The 20091-nt window shown below is 36.8% G+C and overlaps 1 protein-coding gene across 2 annotated transcripts in view; it reads right to left on the bottom strand.

Moving 5' to 3' along the window:
• SAMD4B_1 (Protein Smaug 2) overlaps positions 1–20091 on the bottom strand; it is a 30058-nt gene extending 9967 nt beyond the window's left edge. Inside the window, exons 1-9 of one of the 2 annotated variants that reach the window (XM_051214197.1) lie at positions 19858–20091; positions 19641–19821; positions 13835–14422; positions 10658–11253; positions 9925–10315; positions 8381–8490; positions 5616–6486; positions 3796–3884; positions 865–1779 (exon numbers count right to left, since the gene is read on the bottom strand). In XM_051214197.1, coding sequence (XP_051067346.1) covers positions 865–1779; positions 3796–3884; positions 5616–6486; positions 8381–8490; positions 9925–10315; positions 10658–11253; positions 13835–14422; positions 19641–19821; positions 19858–20019 — 3903 coding nt within the window. In that variant the 5' untranslated portion in view covers positions 20020–20091. Of the gene's footprint in view, positions 1–864; positions 1780–3795; positions 3885–4723; positions 6487–8380; positions 8491–9924; positions 10316–10657; positions 12640–13834; positions 16196–19640; positions 19822–19857 lie in introns of those variants that run through there. The other variant, XM_051214198.1, reaches the window with a different exon arrangement.

Below are 20091 nucleotides of genomic sequence, written 5' to 3'. Positions count from 1 at the left end.
GCCTGGCTACCCAAACCGAAGCAAGTGGTTTTTTTAAGGCGTCACACCCGGAGTTTTTGACCTAAAGGTCTGATCCAGAAGGTAGTGGAGCAACGTCAGAATATGCAGTCCCATGGTAGCCGGTGATCAACGATTGGTTCATACGCCATTTGTTCCTTCAGGATGCTGGAGCCCATGTGTACCATTGGTTTGGAATCAGGGTTTTCCAACTTCCTTAGGTGGACCCTCCGTACCCACCATAACCCGGTAAAAGCGCCGGACATTCGCTTTCCGTCCTCTCAATTTTGTAATGAACACCCTCGCCGCGAGAAGGCAGTGTGTAGGACTTCCCTGGCAGTGGTTGTATGCACGTGGTCATGAAATAACTGTCCAACGCTTCCTGGTTTTCAATGATCCTCTAGCGAATATCAGTTCGTGATTTAAACCGTAAAATTATTAACTGAACTACAGAGTAGCAGACTCAAAAAATGACTGTATTGAAATTATTGAATATCTTCGACTATTTTTGTTTCACCTAGCTACGTATTATTTGCTACATAAGGAATTGTAAAAATATGTTTGTAAATTTTTTGATGACAGCTGATTTACTTGATGCTTAGAAAAATATCAGGGCAGTAAAATGCAGGAAGAATGTTGACCTTTTTAAACCATATGGATAAAAAGCAGAATGAATGTAATTGTAACACTTGACAAGTAGAGTCCCTATCCCAGTTCACTTTAAGTAATTAAGAGGCACTGCAATATGTAAAGCATACTGCGATCAAACAATATACTTAACCAAAAAGCTGTGGTTACATAATGGGAGCTCTGACAAGGGAATAAAAACCAGAAGTTATATGAGACAAAGAACCAGATAGTACTTACCTTGTGAAAGGCATTTTCGTATGGTAATATTGAAGTTGGTACGTTTGGCGTTCGAGGCAGTTGCTGTATAATCTGCGTGTCAGAAGTTACATTTTCTGGGCATGATCCCTCACATAACGAAATTGGTGAAACACTTGATGGGGAAGGCGCCGTTGGAAATGCACCTCTGTTATTAGAAAACCAATCATTATAACAAATACCATGACGACAAACATCTGACGGTGAAGGCATTCTAGTAACAGGAGCTGTCGCTACGGGCATTAAATTTCTGCGTGGAGTTACGCTAGTTGAAGGATCAAATCTTGATGGACTATGAAAGCGTGGTTTTGGTAACTGTGATGGGAAACCAGATAATTCCATATCTGAAGATGCTTGAAGGTGATGAGAAAAAGACGAGTTATTTGATGGAAGATTCACCGACATACCACCTCTTCCTGAAAAACATGATGAATTCGGACTAGGCATTCTACGCCTGTTGTTTAGCCTCTCAACAGCTAGGCAATTTCGGGAATCACCAACAGAAGCACTATGTCGTCGTGAAGCTTCAATGGTTGAGGGGATATTTAAAGACATATTTATTCGAGCATAATCCGCATCTGAGGCATCTTGAGTAAAATAAGAAGTGTCCTGAGTATTATGCAAACAAACAGTAGGAATGAGAGTGTTTGCATGAAAAGTTCTATGGCCCATATGAGAACCTAGTCGTTGTTCTTGACCAACAAAAGTAGTTGGTAACTTACGAAGGCGACTAGTGTCTGGGTGATTTACCAGTGGGATATGTCGAGGATAAATATTAGAGTGGAAATCAGATTTTGGCTTTGATGAATTAGACGAATGAGTAACATATTGACCATATACAACAATAATACGATGTTTCCAAAACGAAACAAGTTTCTTTTGTTGTTCTGTGAAAGCCTGAAATATGATGATAATGATAACAAAGAGATTAATAATTTGCACAAGGAAAATGGCACAGTAAAGCATGTAAAAAAGTTTGATTACGTAAATTGAGAAGACTTTCCCTACATACTGATCACACAGAGAAAATAGTATAAACGATTTTTTGGACAGAGGAACAATCAAATAATATAGATTGTGAAAAGTCTGATGTGATACGTATACTTTCAACATTCACTTATGAATGGAGTTGTTCAAATAACATTTTTTGTTTTGCGATTTGATTTCTTAATTTTACTTGCAGAAATTCCACTATGCACCTGAAATCCGACGCACTTAGTTAGCCATTTATTGTGAATTCAAAAATGAGGATCTTTTTCTTGCTTTTGGGAGATGAATGAGGGTAATCAGGTCAATAATTATGAACACAGTTTGCTATTGAATCCACTGATTAACTGTTTAGACTTATTGAATTTCGGGACTAATAACCTTTTATTTTATCAATGATACTGAACAATGACCGGAGAAGTTTAATCCAAGAGCTTTTCTCATCCAGTGTCCAATCCGAGGGTGAAGCTAGAAAACATTTTTTTTCCTATTTTCCTCTACTATCTTACTGATATCATAATTTAAAAGATTATATGATAATATACTTTAAATACTTGGTTACAAAGCAATACAAATAAGAAATTACAATATATACACAACCAAATTATAAATAATACGATATCTGAGTAATAGGGGAATAATCAATTAATAAAAATTCTAGGATAGAATATATGTATAGGGTAATATGGTAATATAATAATTCCAGTATTTATTAATTATACAATCAAAATACAGACAGTAATTCGTCAAAAAAGTTTTGAGCTTAATCTTTTTCAAAGCCGCTCCGATAGAAAACAACCCATACTCTGGACAGTGATCAGAAAGCATAACAAACCCAAAACTATTAATGTTTTCATTAACACAAGAGGTAATAATTTTTGTCTTGGTTATGGATTATTCTTGTGGTCTAAAAAAACTTGAATAGAACGTATGATTCACCGAAAGATTGTTTTTCTCAATAGTATTGTGGTGTGCGCCACTTATATACACATTAGTATATAACGATAGTCAGGAATATAATGTATTTCAGCAGAAGATCGAGAAGAAAAGAACGAGAACGGAAAGCATTTGGTATGAAAATGCAGAAACAATGAAATCCGAGACGATGGACTAATATTCACAAAAGAAGCAGTCAAGTTTGAGACAATGGATTGATAGATTGCAAACTAAAGATTTACTATATGGTTATCAGATTTTAGTGAGATGTTCTGTAATTTTGTGCTCAAGTACATTCGATTGTCCGCACTCATGTTCTTGTTCATTACATTATCTTAATAAATAGTATTTAACAATTCATGAACTTCCTGATTATTCTTTAAAACTTCAACAAAAATCATAGTAGTTCAGTTCACTTGAGATTATTTGGCTTGTATCTTCCCATTGAGGTTTTAAGACTGCAATTGATCAGTCTGTTATCAGCATATGTGCATACTGTGCGTATGCCTCGATAGTGCCTTAATTCACAAGCTTTTTGTAAGCAATGATGGATAGTGGCTAGTAGTGGAATCCAGGACGCGCGTTTCGTCCTATGTGGGACTCATCAGCCGGATGTACCTGCACCTCAATGGGAAGATACAAGTCAAATAATACCAAGTGAATTGAAATTCACCCCATTGCACAAGCAAGTGGCTATCAGGACTCAGTAGCTAAGTGGATAAAGCGATGGTGTTTGAAGCGAATGGTACTGGGTTCGAGTCCCAGAGTGAACATCAACTCTGAGATGAAAGTACATCCAACTGACGAGTCTCAAATAGGACGAAACGCGTGTCCTGGATTCCACTGCTAGCCACTATCCATCATAGTAATTCAGTTTATAAATTGATTTAACAGACCACTCTACATACAGATATCAAATGTTTAAAATTATAATAATGTAAATAAGTAATAAAAAAATATTTATGATAAACATTTATATTATTCACTTACAACATGATTTAGAATAATTTCCAATATTTGTAGAAACTCCTCATATAAATTAACACTTGGATAAGCTGTGACCAATAGACTGGAACATACTACATAATTAATAATTCAAGAAAGAAAAAGTGAATTCAAAATATATAGTGTAGTAGTTTTTTTAGCATAATTAAGAGAAAAAGAAAAAGATATACGTTAACCAAAGATTACAATTGAAAAAGAAAAACAACTGACCAGGAGAGCTTGATGACAACTAGCAGATAGGAAATTTGCTACCACTTAACGAATGAAATATGAAAATCAATATAATCATTTTATAAAACGTTAATCGTGTAATGAATTACGAGTTCACAAGTTAAGTATTTAATTGTAGTAATAAATGATCCTTGGTTGGTACTTCCGAAAGCGTGACATTTCTTTTTCATAGGATATAAAAACATACGATTGGTTAAATGTAAACAAGGTTAAAAATTAATTAGGCATTTTTATGCAATTATCACTAGGAGAGAGTGAAGAAACAAAGTGCATACTTCTGAACAACATGCCCAACAGTAATCTCTCAGCAAAATAAAGTATCACAATTATAAATGTATTTGTGGAGTAGGGTTTTTAACATTCTTTTTAGTAGCTGAAAGTACGAAGCCTTAAATATTGAGCCACATTCAGACACTTATCATAGCTATCCAAATGTAATTTTAACAATTCAGTGGAAATAACTGCATTTGGATTTGAACCACACTTTTTGTATGACAAAAGACTGATACCTACTCGTCTGTCTAAATTGAACTCGATGAAGAAAAATTTAAACATACAATTTTAACACCCAAAAACCTAAGTCTTTTAACCATCAAGCCATCGTTGTACAAACGTTTGAATAAGTAAGAATAAAATCAAAAAGTGATATATTCATTTATGAAGACTACACATTTAAACTTACACCTGTTACTCCTCAAGGCGGAGCAAAGAGTGTCCACAAGGATTGTCTATCCAACTCTAACCTGGACAATCCGTTCTAGTTACTATTCATTCTTTTGATATCACCCTCCAATTGCAGACGTAATGTTCTTTGGTCTTCTACTTTTCCTTTTGCTTTCAGGACTCCAAGTTAGTGCCTGCCTCATAATGCAGTCTGATAATTTCGGTAATGTATGTCCTATCCACCTCCAAAGTCTTTCCTTACCTTCCACTTCAGCTGGAAGCTGATCCGTTATCTACCATATTATGCCGTTGCTGATGGTACCCGGCCAATGAACACTAAGTACCTTGTATAGACAATTGTTCATAGATACCTGTACCATTTTGATGATGGTTGTAGTGGTTCTCCAAGATTCAGCTCCGTACAATGGGACCGTCTTGATGTTTACATCGAAAATTCAGACTTTGATGTTGGTCAACAGACAGTTGTTTTGAGTCGTAGATGTTCTCCAGTTGTAGGATTGCCGTCCTTGCTTTGCCAATCCTTCACTTCACATCTCCATCAGATCTTCCTTGTTCATCGGTGATGCTGTCCATGGTATGTGGAAGTTTCCATATTTTCTCTATCGAGTGTGATTGGGTTAGTGTTCTCTGAGTTGTATTTCAGGATCTTGATTTTTCCCTTATGTATATTGAGGCTTACTGCTGCAGAGGCTGTTACTACACTGGTTGTCTTCATCTGTATTTCTTTGGTGTGTAGCCTGCAGCTCTTCTAGGGTTAGTGCCGGTCCAAAGCCCGAGTAAAGGAGGAGGGTTGGGCAAACCCAGCCCGTAGATAACAACCTTGCCATAAAAACGCTAACACATTTAAACTACTATTATGGAAATGAAGCGACAAAAAAAACAGTAACAACCTTTTGTAAGACATGCAATAATATGTCCAGGTATATTATCATTATCCATGTTGTCAACATCGTTAATTCTTTTCTGTTCAACACATTCGTCACTAGTGTAACCACATTCATTTTGATTCGATCTAATCAATTCATTGTTGAAATTTGAGGATAGTGTTGAACTGTGTAATTTGCCATTTTTACCATCCTCTTCAATCTCATAAGAAACATTTGGAAGTATATTAGTTATAGAAGGAGACCAACACTTATTATCATTAAATACTTGGGTAATATCACTCATCATAGTAGACTGTGATTGTTTTACATTAAGATAACATTTATTTTCAGCATACAAAGCGTTAGTATGACAAAAGCAGTAATAATTAGAGATATTAGGATCATTTGTTTTATTATTCATAGAATTTATACTACTGCAGTTACCACAGTCATTATAATTATTTCCAACAAGTGCATTTCTTGTATAATAAACAGCAGTGTTAATACTGACTATTGGAGGTGAAACAGTTATTGGACAAGTAGAATCAGTTATTGTGATGGCACTTTTTGTCGTTGATGTATCTGAATTCATTGAAACACGAGGAATTGAAGAACAGATAGAAGATGAAGATGCAGTCGGTGAACAAGAGCACGAGCAACAATTAAATTGATTTAAATGCAAAGAATGTGATTTGATTGTTTCGTGACACGGTTTAATTGGTGTGAATAGAATATGTTTAATTTCAGTTAAACATGAATGTAACATGGTTTGTGTTAGTTGATCTGTCGATCGTATATCAGAAAGACATTTTTCTATTAAACATAAAGTAGATTTTCTGTGCTTTAATTTCTCAATACTTAATAGAATCTTATTTCTTGCTCCTTGTGTTACATTCTACAAAGAAATAATAATAATAAATGTAAGCAGAGCACGTAGATATTTTGTAAAAATATATATGAGAAACAAATTGGATAGAAAAGACATAAGTTTGAGTAATGATTACAATAACACTTAGAACTGTCTTTGCACTGTCAAATAGTTTTAGATTGAGTTAACAGTACACCTGGCAACGTCAATAATGCTTGAAATCTTGTTGAAAATATTTGCTTATCATGGTTTTTACAAAAAAATGTTTTGTCAGAGAATAGAATAGAAATTAGCATTACAACTTTTTACTGACTTGTTTTTATCAAAAAGACATCAATCACATCTGTCCACTTACTTTCTTATACAGTACAACGCCCCCAGATGCCCTGGTATGGCCGAGAGTGGGGTGGGCCTGCCCTCCCTCTCTAAATGCTCTCACACGACCACGCGTATACAGCCTCTGCCAGGGAAGTCCTACTCACTGCCTTCTCGTGGCGAGGGTGTTGTTTGTGAAAATGAGAGGACGAAAAGCGAATGTCCGGCGATTTAACCGGATCCCAAACCAAATCAATGGTGCAAATGGGCTCCAGTATCCTGCGGGAACAAATGGCGTATGAACCAATCGTTGGTCACCGGCTACCATGGGAATGCATCTCCTCACGATGCTCCACTGCCTTGTGGATCAGACCTTTAGGTCAAAGGCTCGGGGTGTGGTCCTCGACGAAAACCACGTGCTTCGGTCTGGGCACCCGGGCAGTATTACTGCCCATACACACACAAATATGGTGTGGAGCATGTATATTTGGTGCCCTCTTGTACCAATATTTATGTGTTGAAATAAAAATTAAAAAACAGTACAATGAAAAACTCAGGGGATTCACGAAGCACAGATATGTGGCATTAACAGTAATAGATAAAGAGGGTATGTCACGAACTATCCATAATTGTTTATTATTATACCAAAGTATACATCTATAGTAGAGGCATTAGTGGGACGAAAACAACAGACGGTCAGGAACACCATGATGTCTGAAAACAATTAACACATTGAAGCAAAACAAAAGTCAACATACACTTGTAGCCTAAGTATTTATGTGACTACAAACCCTAAAACGGGATGTGAAAATCCAAATAATGGGGCTGTGAAGATAAGTTTACATTGAACTTGTTTCTCAAGCATCTTGAATGACTGTTTATAGAAGCGAATTGAATGATTTATGCAAAATCCTTGTATGTACATACATACGCGTTACATAGTGATATATTCTTTCTTTCACTCTATTCATTCACTATATTTAAATAGGCACCAAAATAAATATGATCCACAGAAATGAGGAAATATTGTGAAGACATAGAGAAGGGAGAGGGTGAACATAATCAAATAAATAAACGACTGAATGGAATCATATAGACGAGAATAGATTATTGTAATAGAAACAAACCAATTTTTAAAAAGAACAAGTAGAAAATATTCCTCCAGCTAAGTGACTACTTGTGAAAAATCTAAAAAAACTATTGCAGGACCTCCGTAGGACTATATCTTAAGCCATGTTTGATAATGTCTTAAGACACTGAGTGAGACTATCTCTAGGACTTCAACCAGAGTCGTGAAGAACCGGAAAATGTCACTGATCATAGGGATATCCTTTAGCCACTAACTTATTACAATCGAAATTCGGTACCCATCCTTTGATTAGTTTCCGTTTTCATTTTTAATTTGAGTTAAAATAATACCTTTTAATTTAGTCATCATACACTTTAAACAAAACATGCAACGGAACAATTTTTTTTAAAACTGACAAAATATTAATTTTCACTATGATGTTTAAATTATCCAACAATATAACTTTCCCAAGTAAAAATACAACGCGCGGTTCCGTATGAAAGTAGAAATGCTACTAAAAAAACTAATGAAACTTACTTGCTCCTTCAACCAGTCATCAGTGATATTCATCATCTTCTCATATGACAAATTTTGGAATAGACTGGCATATTTATGCAGTCGTAAGCTTTTTAGCCAGAATGGGACAGCTTAAAGATAAATAGTAAAATGAGTAGAATACTGGGTTTTTTAAGATTGAAGAGTAAAAAAACAGCACAACAATTACATCATTTAACAAGTAATTACGATGGCTTCGAAATATAATACAGTACACCAAGTAACCTGAAGGATATGTGACACATGACGCAATCAAGAGTTCATCAAGATGTTGATTGATATGCCAAATTGTTTAAAAGTGTTCAAAAATGTAACAAAGATTATTGTAAATTGAAATTATGGTGAAAATGGGTCAAATATACTCAAAAGGATATGTTAAGCAAAACTAGACCAAGGTCTAATCAAATTTTAACAAAACTATTTCCCTACAATGAAAAATAATTTAATTTGTACAATCTATATTTATGTCATTACTAATGGAGTATTTCATAGAAGTGACTGGGATAACTAATAAAATTAAACAAATAATATAACCAATTTTTCAAGATTCGCATTAGCTATGATGGATCGGTTCAATAAACAAAATATTGATAAATACAAGACAATATACCATCAGAGTTTAAAATAATCATCAACAAAATGAATGATTTGGAATTATCTCATAAATCAGTCTAAAAGTAGATGGAAGAATGAAATCTGAATTGGTTATTTTTACAGTTAATAAGAATATCACATTGAAGTTTTTTAGTCTGTTATATTTACAGTCAGTATTCGATAAAAATCAGCACAATAATGAGATGATTACGTTAGTATTACAAGGAAATATGCATAGTGTATAACTACTTAATTCAGAAAACTAGGCAAAATCTCCTGGCTGAATCATATTCTCTTATTTAGATTGAACATTATTATTATTAATTATTATTAATGGCTTTATTTTTATGAGAAGTAAATTATTGGAATAACTAACAACCTATATGGAAGTTTATAAATGGATATATATACATATATAACGTTAATTGTATCACTGTTATTATAGATTCAGCTAAAAATGAATATTATTTGCTTGAATTTTAGTTTTATGTAAAGATTATCATAATCGGTTTATTCCTCATGATTATTTTCATTATTAATGTTGTAATTATATGAATCCTTTTCAGCCAGCTAATCAAAATCATGAAGATACTGAAAATCATGACAGCTATATTACATCATTTAAAAATTTATGTTCCCGTTACATGTCTAACATGTATATTAAACGATAGAATTTTCCTAGGTTTTTCAGTTATATGATTTACCAGTGATTCTAAAATATGATATCTGAGGAATAACACGTCCGATAAAACCTTATTAATGAACTTGATGTTAATTGTTGCATTCTTACAACTGGAGATCTGCTCCACTGATACTTATCTGTGATGTTAGTGATATATTGATTTGATCAGGAAACAAGTATATGCAAGGTGCTACCTTATTTCATATGTATATACTACTTCAAAAACATATACAACGTACAAAACATATACCTGTCATTCCAGAGGATGGATTTAAGAAATTATTCTCATCGGTGACACAATATGTATTACGTTCCATGTCAGTAGAATTTATTAACTTATTCGAATTCCTTGGAATTATAGAATGAGATGGTTTATCTTGGACTTCAGGGAAATTCGGTGAAAAATGATCATGTAGCTGTTGACAAAGATGGGTTTGTGATGATGGATAATGATCATTCACGAAATCGGAACGTTGATTTGACAGGGATTCACGATTATCAGAGACAGTTTGACCATTGGCTCCTGTAGGAAACTGAAGAGAAGAATCGCTAGTATACGTAACGATATTCTCACGACTTTTTACAAGTTCCGGTGATGTGGAAGTCAAAAATATTGATGTAGGTGAGTGAGGAATACAAACCTAGAAATTATTATTAAAAAAATAAATAAAATATTTAAATTAATGTCTATAACATTTAATATATGATATAAATCCGAAACCGACACAAAAGATCATACCATCTCCCTTCCCCCCCTCCAGTAATACAATTGTCTTAGCAAAAATAAACCTAACAACAGTATTTTTCTAAAAATCATATCAGCTAGTATTTAGGATTGATTCTTACGTATTACCGTTTACCAGTTTTTATTCTATTATACGAGCGAATTATCCTGGTAAAATGAGTTATTGACAATAAAATTAGTACCAGATTTCTTATAAACCACTTTGCTTTAAAAATGAAATCACATTTCAATAACTTACACCAAGGTCTGTATTACTGGATGAGATTGAGCTTGAATCACTTAGTGTGCAAGTGGATACCCTTTGTTGGTGAATAACATTTGAAGATACATTAGTCTTGCCGCAATTTGTATCAGCGATTGAGTTTCGAATGGACGTAAGAGGGCTAGATGAACTAACTGTTGTCAAATCATTAAAATCCTTGGTTGTAAAAAAGTTCTGATTTGTACCTAGATCGGCAATTTCCGATGTTTTATTTTCTTGGTCATTATTATTTGACGATATTTGAGTATGGTATTGTGAAGAGTGTAAAGAATGGTAGTTAGATACCCTAGGAATGTCAGATAATCTTCTATATGAAAAGTGAGATGATGTACTTAGTGGATAAGGGCAGTAGGGATGATTGCTATAAAAATTGTTTGATAAACCAGATTTAACTTCAGCATTCGGAACGGTTAATAGTGCACCATAATTTGCTTTTGTAGTGTTCATACCATTGTTATGATTGCCTGAGTGTGATCCAGAATTAGAAGCCTCCATGAGTAGATCGTATTGACTATCTGAACCACCACAACCTGATAAGAACCCGGAAGAAGTCAATGAATGTGATGACGAATCTGAAAAATTGAGGTAAAAGTGAAGAATGAATTATTAAGACAATAAAGAAACGATCGTGAATGCGAATATTCCATTAGATTGATAATAATGTTGACAAAATAACTTGTTATTGACTGATTATTTCAGCCTGATTAAAGCATAACTATGTCGAGCGAACAACAATGAATTGGACAATATAGAAAATTTTTGTGTAAGAATAAGGATTATAGGTATGTTTGTTCTTGAAGCTACAATATTTGATAATAAAAGTGATATGTTTCTGCAGTCAGTTAGTCACAACGTAGGACCTAAACGAATGTACATTGGTTCAAAATGCCATACCCTAACTAACACCAAGATGAAATCGTCAGCTCGAGTCCCAGAATAGTAGAGATATTAACAGTATCAGTGGTAATAGGAAAGATCAGGCATCGGAGATACGATTCAAGAAAATATAATTTAGTGGAATGAAAATACAAAGACGCTATGAGGAATTCAGAAGCTCAGAGTTTGTGAGAAGACAATGAATGAGTGAATTTGTGCCATTACAAACGATTTTGATCCATGCCATTCAAAGTCCCTAACCGTTGGTTAAGATAATCATGTAGACCCCAACCAAGTAGTCTACATCTTTTAACATAGTTCAGTCCAATGGTTATTAACTTTTTGGACTAGTGCCGTGTGTTTGGTTTGGCCGCCCCCACCTTTCTTCCAGTGTACTCCTACACCAGAAAATATCACCCACCAAGGTAGGCGCTGGTTGGAGATACGTAGAACATGTTCCAACTATCTCAGTGGATGACTTACCACCTCATAAATCGATTTCCCACCTGTATCTAGTAGTTTATCCCTAACCCAAACGTAGCTTACTCCATGGTCCCCAAATACAAGAGCAATACTTGGTAAACACCTATGATCCAATAGCAGAAGCTCATGAATACCCTCTATTCTGAATGAACATATTTCAAATCCATAATGTAGGACGGTGCGAACTGCTGCGCAGTAAACTCACCCTTTCGTTGAAAGACGGATATCTCGACTATGTGACAAGTGACGCACGTTGACAAAAACCAATGTTTCTGTAATAAGTGAGTAATTTGCAACTCCGACACTGAATGAGACCGTTTCCATCCTCTCCCCAGCCCGCTAACTAAACTGAAAAATTCAAGCTTGTATAGACGTTTTCTTGGCATAGACTCCAGGAGAACAGGTTTTTCGATGCAATGAGATAATATACTTATGTACGAAAAAGTAATACGAAATGAACGTAAAAAGATGTTGTAAGCGATTGGAAGTCGTTCACTCTCCTATCAATTGGAGTTTGATTGTCTATCGTATCAAGACGTTTTAGCACCCGACGTGGTGAGCTCATCAACGCTTAACTTGTTAACCTGAAAAAATTATCACTAAAAACGTTCGAAAATATATTGAATTTATCAAGACAGTTAATATAAAGCTAGATTTCGGTCGCAAAACAAGAAAAAATCTCTCCTACAGTGGACAAAGCTCATCTTAAATAAGTGACTTTTATGTTCGTGTAACTAGGGTAGCAGAAGAAAAACGAGAATGACAGTAATACCGTTACCACTATTAGTTTTGAGTTCTAATATGCGACAACTCGGGTTGCTTATTAGAATGATTTCTATGAAAACATTAAGGGAGTTTTGATGTACCAATAGAAAACAACCTACGACAACTACTCTTTACATCATGACAACACGATACTTCTCCCATCATCCAATCTCACCTGGCATTCTAATAAAAGTATTCACTACTCGATGGCTGCACTATAATATGGTGGTCCACCAAAGACACTTACATGTAAGCAATCCTCCCATGTCTTTTCACATTGACTATTTCGCTATTATCTGGTGAAGTAGCACACAATTTTGAAGTATGCACTGCGTGCACTACAGGTTCAAATAACCCTCTTGAGAATAAGTAGTAAATCTATTGAAAGCTAAGTACACCAACCCGAATAATGCATCATATATGACACAAAACGTCCCAAAAAACTTTTACATAAGATTGAAAAAATATTACAACCAGGGATGATAATATTAATTTTTATTTTCTAAGAGTTTTGAAATGGGTTCAGCACCGATACTGACTGATTTTGCACACTACAACAAACTTAAAACTCCAACTGTCCTACAGTCGACGGATTGAAAGTAATCAACCCAAGAGCTCACAATCACCATTAATGTTAAGAAATATCATGATTCGGAATATGTAGAGTACATAATTTACTTCATGCGGAGTTTTATAACCATACTTAAACTAGGACTCCTAGATGAAATTAGGCTCTTCTAAAATAACTTAGTGAAAATCATATTGAATGACCATGGGTCATACTCTTTTACAGTTATTGTAATTCACATGTCATTATCAGGGTCGAACAATATACTGTATCTGATATAATTAGATCATTTAGAATTTGGAACCAAAGTGGCCTCAGTGACTAAATCCAGAAGAGGACACGCAAATAGCTCATACTTATTCGGTTTCCGTTTGAGAAACATTACCATGTCAAACAGTGAGTAACAGGAAAGTGAAATTATATATAATACAGGAAAATATGTGAAGGCACAAGAATCTAACCTGATGTTATACGTTGTAAAGCACAGGAAAGATCCAAACCAAGATCGATCAGACAGTCAAACAATTTTGAACAAAGCCCATCATCCGTAGGACCCTGTTTTACTAATGTACTGGTTTCTTTAGATAATCCCTTGTATTTGTTTCGAATAGATGACAGTAACCATTTGCGGTCATCTTCGTTAAAGGATGTGTGAAGGATTGTTGCGATAAAAAGTTGACCAATCGACGTCTGTACTGCCGCTTCACGCAAAGGAACATGATTACTATCAACTCCTTTAATTATTGAATCACAATCAGTAGCAAGTGAAGATACAAATTTATTGCTGACCAGTTCTAGGTACTGTCTTTTAATGGACTGAAAATTATTTGAAATCACATCAGCATCTGGAAGTGAATCGCCGAACATATTCTTAGTACGGGTATTGGAATTAAATATATCCATTTCCGGCTTGACTGGCGCAGAATCATGACCAACAAATCGATAGGCTTCATTATTGTATTGTAGACCCGATAAAGATGTAAGGTTTTTCAAAATGTCTAGTAGTTCATTCGTCGAAGCCGATGTAGCGCGAAGTTTCTTTAGGTGGTCTGGAGGAGAAAGTGCAACATATTTTGTAATATGCAGATAATTTTGATCAAATGATCACACAAATTAATTGTGTTGGGACGTTTATTGATTCGGAGAAAATTCATTAGTTCAATAAAAAGAGAAGATACAACAGGACAAGTGACAGCAGTAAAACACCATATTTATTTTGGAAGTTAACTACATATGACAATATTGTTGAGACCTTATTAAAGGACCATGAGTATGAATTTAACAGATATTCAGAAGGGAAAGAAACTCTCTATTAGTCACCAATAATGACAATGCTTTTTAAAAAGGGGTAATGATTTCGTACTTGTCGTGAATTGACTTTGCTTTGTGCGTTTATTGCATATAAAGAATACTTGGTCTGCTTTAACATGAATTATTTCGGTTAACGTTGGAAATCTTATTCAAATCCGTTTTGTAGTACTCATTTTTAATTTATCCTCACACTATTGATTACATTGTGTATTTTCATTGAATGTTTCACTCTTGCAATCCGTTTACAATGGTCGGCTGTACTTATAAACAGGGACAGCCAAATTGTTTCTTACCTGTGGAGAAACGAATGCAATGTAATGTGTAAAACCAGTTCCACAAGATATGTATCAGTTTAAGTCCCACCGCATACAATAGATTCTCGAAGCTTAACTCTCATTGGCTTCGTATATTTGCTGTTCGAGTCAAACACTTGACTGCGAATTATGGAAAAGGAAAATCTCCCGTGAAAAAATAAACAGTGAAATGTAACTGAATATTCGAGGTCGTGATTCTAAAGTGGTACTCGAAGACACGGATAAAACTGTCACAGTTCTAAATGGTCTCGATGTGGCTGTTCTGAGTGACCGGAAATAGACGACCGTGCGGAGACAAACAATAGGAAGAAAAGAAGTCCCAAACACTATCCGTCTGGTTGATAAATTTTTCAGTCAGTTAGTCGGCTACACAGTAGGATCAGGCACATATATTCATCGGTCTAAGTTTAAACATGTATTCCAGAACGAGCAGCAGTCTTCCATTGAGCCTCTCCAACGTTGACTGATGGCAATATGGTCTATTTGAGTCCATCGTTGGTTTGGTGCAGGGGGTCACCATGTTAGACGATATCTCTACCTACGCCTAAAATTATTGCTTGCTAAAAAATGTATGATTGTCTAAGCACAGTTGCAGAAGACGATCACCATTATCTGTTCACTGAGCCGGAATGCTAAAATATCCACCTAAGTGTCTTTCTGTTTGGTTTAAGCTACCTACCTGAACATTAAAGTCAGCTGCTACGAGTATTATACCTGAGCATTTAATTTTATGAAGAAGTTCAGAAAGCTTTCTGTTAAAGTCATCTTTCATTCCATTCAGACTGCAGTCAGTGGGAGCGTAGGCAGAAATGACGAAAAAGCAACGACGTGTATCCCTATCCTTCCCGACTGAAGCTGCTACCTTGACGCGAAGGTCGAGCTTGCCGATCGTGATGACCCAACCGAGCTATATTGGCTGGAACATATGTTCCTGTAGGTTCTACCATGCCAGGCAGGTCGGTTGGAGAACGGTAAGACTAAAAGCAGCAACTCAAGGTCTGAGGGCGAAGTCGTACTGCTGACTGTACAGAGGTGTGACAGCAGTAAGGTGTTTCCCTCGGACAACCAGCATCTGCAGCGGTGCTACCTTCCCACAAGGAGGGGTGTGGTTAGAAAAGGTCGACCCTAAAAATGTCACACCTCACCTTACCTCACGGATTTTCGTCTCTGGCAGTAAGGCCTTTTGAAGAACGGAGCTAACACATTAAAAACGCCCCAGGCAAAGGCCATGCGCAACCGGCTTCAAGCAGCTGTCCCTTGGGCTCTACAGTGACGCTCCCATGTCGTTAAGACCAACACTAATCCAATTTCCTTTTCAGGTTCCTCAAGAAATACCCTTCCACGGTGTGGGCAGCCGGGAAGTGGTATCAGCCCTCATACCCGTAACAGCACACGAGACCAAGTTGGTCACATTCAAATCCTTCCTACACCTCCTAATACCTCTCTTATCTCCATGACCAACCCTCCTCACGTCTCTTTATCATCTCGCACCGCTAGGGCAAACGATTCGAGTACGTGGAACGCTATTCCTGGTCTCCTGAAACCACGCTCTAAACTACACGTAGGAGCTTTTAACGTCCGAACACTGTGCCAAATAGGACAACAGGCTTCCTTAGCTAGGACTTTAGAATCCCGCGCCATCGATGTGTGCTGCGTCTCCAGAACGCGCATACAGGATCCGAGTAGCGTCATTCATCTGACCTCACCATGCCAAAATAAAGAACCGACTCGATTCACACTTCGTGTATCTGGAAGCCCTGATTCTGCTTCCCGTGGTCTCGCCGGCGTAGGTATAGCACTGAGTCCTAGGGCAGAACTAGCTCTCTTAGAGTGGATCCCAGTAGACAGTCGTTTGTGCACTGTCCGACTGAACGGAACAGTAAGGATCCGAAAAGATAGGGACACTCGTCGTTGCCTCTTCGTCGTCTCTGCCTATTCTCCCACTGACTGCAGCGCAGATGATGTAAAAGATGAGTTCTACAGAAAGCTCTCCGACCTCCTCCTAAAAGCTAGGCGCTCGGATGTAGTAATAGTGGCCGGTGACTTTAATGCTCAAGTAGGTAAACTAAGAGATGGGGAAAGACACTTGGGTGGATCTCATAGTGTCGTGGCTCAAAGAACAGATAATGGCGACCGTCTGTTGCAGCTATGCTCAGATAACCGCCTGTTCCTTGCAAATACTAACTTCACGCATAAGGAAAAACATCTTTTAACATGGCGAACCCCTAATTCGTCCCAACGTTGGACCCAAATAGATCACATCGCTATCATCCACCAATGGAGGGGCTCGATAGAAGACTGTCGCTCATTCTGGAGCACATTCTTAGATTCAGATCATGCTCTAGTGCGAGCGCGTATTTGCTTGCGTCTTACTGGACGCAGGAGAGACGCTGCAAGGAAACCTCTAAGGGTCCTACTTAATGATAGTCAAGCTAAGAGTATATTTCAGGAACAACTAGGAAAACAGTTAGGCAGCCATTTAAGTAATGCCCAACCCGAGGCAGCATGGGATGATATCCGAAAAGCTGTGGAAACAGCAGTGATATCTGCTAGTACGGTAACTACTAAGGTTAGGGAGCAACACTGGATCTCAGCAGCATCTATCTCACTGATAGATGCTCGGAAACTCATTCCATCTGACTCTGAACATAATGAAGAACGGAGTCAGCTTAAGCGCAAGCTGATAAGAAGTCTACGCAATGATCGTGAACAGTGGCGGGTAGTGAAAGCAAGATAGATGGAAAAGGCAGCGGCAATAGGCAACGGCAGACAACTGTTCAGACTTGTCCAGGAAACCGGAATTAGGAACCCGACCGTTAGCGAAACAATCTCAGAGAAAGATGGACATATTATACATTCTCAATCCAAGAGATTGGATCGATGGGCAGAACACTTCAGGGATTAGTTCAACTGGCCTTCAGCCACACTTCGGTTTCCCACGATCTCCAGTCGACCTAAATGGCAAGTTGATGCAAGTCTTTCAACTCTTTACGAAGTTGAAAAAGCCATAGGAAATCTGAAGCGAGGGAGAGCATCAGGCCCCGACAGGTTTACTCCTGAGATTTTTAAGGATGGTGGTTCAGTATTAGCAGTGAGATTAACCGAGGTCTTAGGTAGAATTTGTGAACTGGACGTAATCCCATGTGACTGGTCTCAATCACTGATTGTGCCAGTCTATAAGAAAGGACAAAAGTCCTCTTGTGACAATCACAGAGGAATCAGTTTGACTAATATAGTATCTAAAATATTAGCTTCAATAACACTTCGACGCCTAACTAAAGCTCGTGAAGAGCAGACTAGAGAAAATCAGGCTGATTTTCGACCTGGACGTGGTTGTATAGATCAGATATTCACACTACGTCAGGTTCTAGAACACAGACACATGTTCAGACGCCCCACAATGGTAGTATTTCTCGACCTTAAGGCGGCATTCGACTCTGTTGATCGTGAGGTTCTATGGCAGTGTTTGTCACTGAAAGGAGTACCAAAGTACATTAACCTTATAAAGGCTCTCTACTCGAACATAACTGGTAGAGTGAGAGCTTATGGAGAACTGCCATCAGAATTGATTACCTCAAGTGTTGTTTGTCAGGGCAAGAACAGAAATCGAATTGCTTACATCTGGAGTTCTGTTTCCCTCCTCGAGTAGTAAATTACTGGGATTCTCTACCACAACACATAACATCAGCACATTATGTCAATACATTTAAAGCGAGACTGGACATCCATAGTGTTAAAAATTGCAGAAATTTATATAAGTCGATAGACCTATTGTAGTGTCGGTTACTATGTTAAGCCCACATAACTTATCGTAGCTTCTAGACAAGTCAATTTATCCATTTTTCTTGAGCCACATTATGACCTTGTTAATTATTCGCTTGTCAACCCTGACTGCTTTTATGTAAGCGTATGTGTGTGCATTTCTTACCTTACTCATCACATGTCTGTAACTTATTTTTTACCTGACTATAAATATCTATTAATGCTTGATTGGATGGTTAGCTCATTTGCCTTCTCTACTGCGTGTCATTTTGCTTCGCTCTGTACTCTTCGCTTTGTTCCTCCGATTGCCTGTCCAGATTAATGAGTGTTCAGAAACCCATTCTCGCATTTAACTTATTTAATTCCTTTATACACTAACGCGGATTAAGCCGGTAATAATATACAAAAATAGTCACGATGTATATTTTGACAGTAATCATTCACACGATTTAATTGGAGTCAGATTTATGGCCACTAAACTATCCTAACTAATGAATACTGGAACGGCACAATTAACAAGTGTGTTTACATATGTCCGTACGTACGCAAGCTTGAGACAACCATACAACGAAGGTGTTTATCAAGAACTACGAAGTGACATCATTAAGTACGTACTATGATATAAAATGAAGTTTGTTACTCAAATTTACAGCTAGATTAGGACACAAATGGACTAAAGTTTATACTAAGTAGCCATTATGACAGTAAATATACTAAGTGAATTCGGACTGTATATACAGAAAGAGGTACCGTAGGACAAAACTACATGACTTTCGAACTAAGTATTCAAATATTAACTACCAAAATAAAATATGAATCCGAAGAAAAATACATAAACCAACCTGAGTAAAACCTCACTTAACACATTGCCATGACTTACCCGAGTCGTTGATATTGATGAACACTTGATCAAGATCTTCTTTCGACTCTATTATAGTATTATTTAACCACTGTTGTGCAGCACAACGGTAGCCTTCATCGCATTGCGAAAGCAGCACTATGGCAATCAAAAACTTCTTATGACTGTTGATACATGAGAGCCGTGAAAAATAATATAGCTCCTGTACATTCAACAGTAAATTTAGATCATTTCTTACGTTAATACCAAACGCTTGTTCTTCTGTAACGTAAAACTCATCCTCTGATTTCCCACCTAAACCACTATCACAACCATCGCCCAACTCCAGATTGTTATCCAGACAAATCGTGGGAATACTAGTGACGTTACATTGCGAAACAGACGCCTTCGCCGATGACATCAAGGAACACCACTCATTACAGAATTCAGCCGGAGACTGTAACGTTCAATTATGAAATGGCCTCTTTTTCAA

This window comes from Schistosoma haematobium, chromosome 2 (genome assembly GCF_000699445.3).
Source record: "Schistosoma haematobium chromosome 2, whole genome shotgun sequence".
NCBI lineage: Eukaryota > Metazoa > Platyhelminthes > Trematoda > Strigeidida > Schistosomatidae > Schistosoma > Schistosoma haematobium.
The sequence above is the reverse complement of the archived record's forward strand: the minus strand, read 5'-3'. Positions and strand labels throughout refer to the sequence as shown.